Consider the following 3,047-nt stretch of genomic DNA (forward strand, 5'->3'; position numbering starts at 1 on the left):
ATGACAATTCTATGCATTTTTAAATCTACTCAGTTATTTATGTTGGTAGCTGTAAGTATTACTATTAAAATGGTGTTTAGCAGTAACCCACTTGACAAAAAAAAACATAAATAATTTTTTCAAGTATTGACATAATAATATTAGTTTATTAAACGACAAAAACTGCATTCGAAAGTTTAGTTTAAAATCCTGTTGTACGGAAACCTTTTTGTAATAGAGTAATAATAGTAATAAACTATAGTACTGGTAGAGGTTGTTTTTATACAATATTCAATTTAAGTTATGAGTTTTACATTTTTTGAGGACTTAAAAATATACAAGTAAACGAGCAATTGAGTTTACAATATAGTTTTTGTATATCTTACTTTTAAACTATAATGCTTGTGAGCTTTTATTTGAACAAAGTTTTTTACCTAAATGTTTATATCTAAAAAAACAATATTTAACTTTAGATCAATTTTATTAACTTAAATTAAAATATTCTGGGCGTAAAGTACTAATAACAGTAAACCTTATTACTTGTTTTGTTTCAATTTACTTTGTAATCTGTAGAATCCGATTTTATTGTGTCAGTTGTCTGTAATTTTAATTTAAATATTCTGTTTTACAATTAAATACACATATGCATTATTAGAAGTTTCTTTTAAACTAAGCATTTCAAACTAAAAGAAAAGTTAAGATACCGTTAATTCATCGTTAGAAACTAGAAAGATTTATAAATACACGTAAAGTAAACTATTTTTATTTAAAGTTTGATAAACAATTGTTGTATAAACAGTTTGAATTACTTAAAAACGTTTAAACTTTGTTAAATGTTAAATGTCTAAAAGTTAAGCTGCAGTTTTATTAATTTTAATAAACGTAATTTACTAATACAACAAATATTCGCTATAAAGTTTATGTATAAATCAAACAATATGTAATCGACTTTATGTGCTTTCATTCACTCAAAATTTAAAGCAGGACATGTAATCTGCAATATATACAAAAAAAGGCTAAAGCATCACTTAGTAATTTTTCAGATATAAATGGGTAAAATACCACAATGTCAAACTTCATGAACTTGTATATGTATTGTTTAAGTTTTTTGTATCAGTTAATGACTTCTTGAGAACTTCGCCACTTGAGATATTTGGTTGATTTTCTTAAGACAGTGTTGATTCTATCAATTAGTAGTTTGTAAATAGAAATTTCTTTTAACATGGATATTTGTAAAACTGGAAAAACAGCTTTTGTTTGTAATATTCTAAAAAACCCTTTACAACAAAACCAAGCATACTAATTCATACATACAAATTCATACAGGAATTAAGCCATTTAAGTGTGATGTTTGTGACAAAAGTTTAAGTAGAAGATTTAATTTATTATAGTGACTTTATAATTTCAAGTAACACTAAATGTAGTAATTTAAACCTTGTTTAAAGTCTACTTAACTTTTAATTTAGAAAAAGAAAGAAATATTAAATATTTTTTTTCTAGTTTGTGAGTAACTTATTACTAAAAACAAACGGTTTAAATTTACTGTGTCTTTCAGTAGTGTTATTCTGTCAATTAGAATATTTGCATTATCAGTCATGTTTATTCTATAGTTTTGATTGTGTGAAAAAATTGAAAAACATATACAGTTTACTTCAGATTAAATTAAAACTAAACTGAATTGAAAATTAGTAATAAAAGTTTTGATAGTTAAAAACAATATTAAACATATACTTACAGCATTGCAGTTCAAACATTTGAACAAGCCAAAACTATAACATAGTTATATGGAGTTTAAGATTAAAAACAAAACTTATATTTTTATGAACATGTTTTATATAAGTAAGAAAACGAGAAAAATATTTTTGTATTTAGAGTTATTAGTTTAGTACTACATTAACACGTGTGTAAAGTGATGAATAAAATGTTTTAGGATATAATTTAAGCTTATTTCGAATATGGATGATCTTAAAAATAATATGAAAGCTTATTTTTGCAATGTTTGTGAGAAAAACTTCACAAGTAAATCGAGCTTAAATAGACATAAAAGGATTCATTCAGGAGAAAAGCCCTATAAGTGTGATGTTTGTGACAAAAGTTTTACTCAGAAAAGTATTTTGACAAAACACATGCTAGTACACACTGGTAAGAAAGAATTTCAATGTCATGTGTGTCATAAAAACTTTTCACGGAAATATCATTTAAAGCCTCACTTAGTTACTCATACAAAAGGAAGCTGTTTAAATATGATATATGTGGCAAACGTTTTACTATGAAATGTAGCGTAAAAAATCATATGTTGATCCATACTGGTAAAAAATAATTTTAGTGTGAAGTTTGTTACAAAAGGTTTTCTCAGAAAGGTAATTTGAAAACTCATATGTTGACTCACACAAAAGTTAAAGCTTATGAATGTGATATTTGCAAGAAGAAGTTTTCACGCAAAAGTCATTTAGTTGATCATTTTAGAATTCATTTAGGAGAAAAACCTTATGGTTGTGTAGAATGTGGAAAATGGTTTATTGCTGCCTCTAATCGTGACAAGCATATAAGTTCTCATCATAAGGAACTAAGTAAAAAACAAAAATCAGAACTAAAGTGTAAAATACAAAGAAGCATTGTTTATGATTATCTAGTGTAAAGCAAAGGTTGTTTTAAAATAACATTTCTCAAACTTGTAATGCTTTGTTTCTAAGTTTTAGTAGCTTTTTTGCTACGTTTTTATTTATATCTAAATAAGTATATATTTGTGAATGAAATGTTTATAAACTATAAATAAGTTTTCTTCATAAAGATCTTCTATAAATTTAAAATTTTAAATGAAGCTTCTTCGAACTAAAACTTAAAAAAATTTTAATTTAACTTTTAAAATAAATTAATACTTGTGATCAATATACTAGCTATAAAATTTTATAATTAATGAAATAAAAAAAGGTTATATATTTTAGTTGTTATTTTTTGCTGACGGTCATGAAAACTATGTTTAGAAGATAAAAAACAACTACAAATATTTAGAACAATTTCTGCTGAGCACTAGTTGAGACGTTTGCATTTATTTATATATATATACA

The 3,047-nt window shown here is 24.4% G+C and overlaps 1 protein-coding gene across 1 annotated transcript; it reads left to right on the forward strand.

Moving 5' to 3' along the window:
* The first annotated feature begins 377 nt into the window (after window positions 1-377).
* On the forward strand, window positions 378-2,617 carry LOC145839292 (uncharacterized). Its single transcript, XM_082946888.1, has 4 exons — window positions 378-383; window positions 1,275-1,323; window positions 1,963-2,144; window positions 2,306-2,617. The coding sequence occupies exons 1-4, from the start codon at window positions 378-380 to the stop codon at window positions 2,615-2,617; spliced, it is 549 nt and encodes a 182-aa protein (XP_082803014.1).
* Window positions 2,618-3,047: the final 430 nt, after the last annotated feature.

The sequence above is a fragment of the Thalia democratica genome, chromosome 6 (genome assembly GCF_965202585.1).
Source record: "Thalia democratica chromosome 6, ktThaDemo2.hap1.1, whole genome shotgun sequence".
Classification (NCBI taxonomy): Eukaryota; Metazoa; Chordata; class Thaliacea; order Salpida; family Salpidae; genus Thalia; species Thalia democratica.

Excerpts from the sequence above, each read along its gene's own strand:
- LOC145839292 (XM_082946888.1), top strand. Across the intron at positions 1,324-1,962 it reads AGGAATTAAGCCATTTAAGT|CTTATTTTTGCAATGTTTGT; the intron begins GTGATGTTTGTG and ends ATAATATGAAAG. Across the intron at positions 2,145-2,305 it reads AGAAAGAATTTCAATGTCAT|TGTGAAGTTTGTTACAAAAG; the intron begins GTGTGTCATAAA and ends AAATAATTTTAG.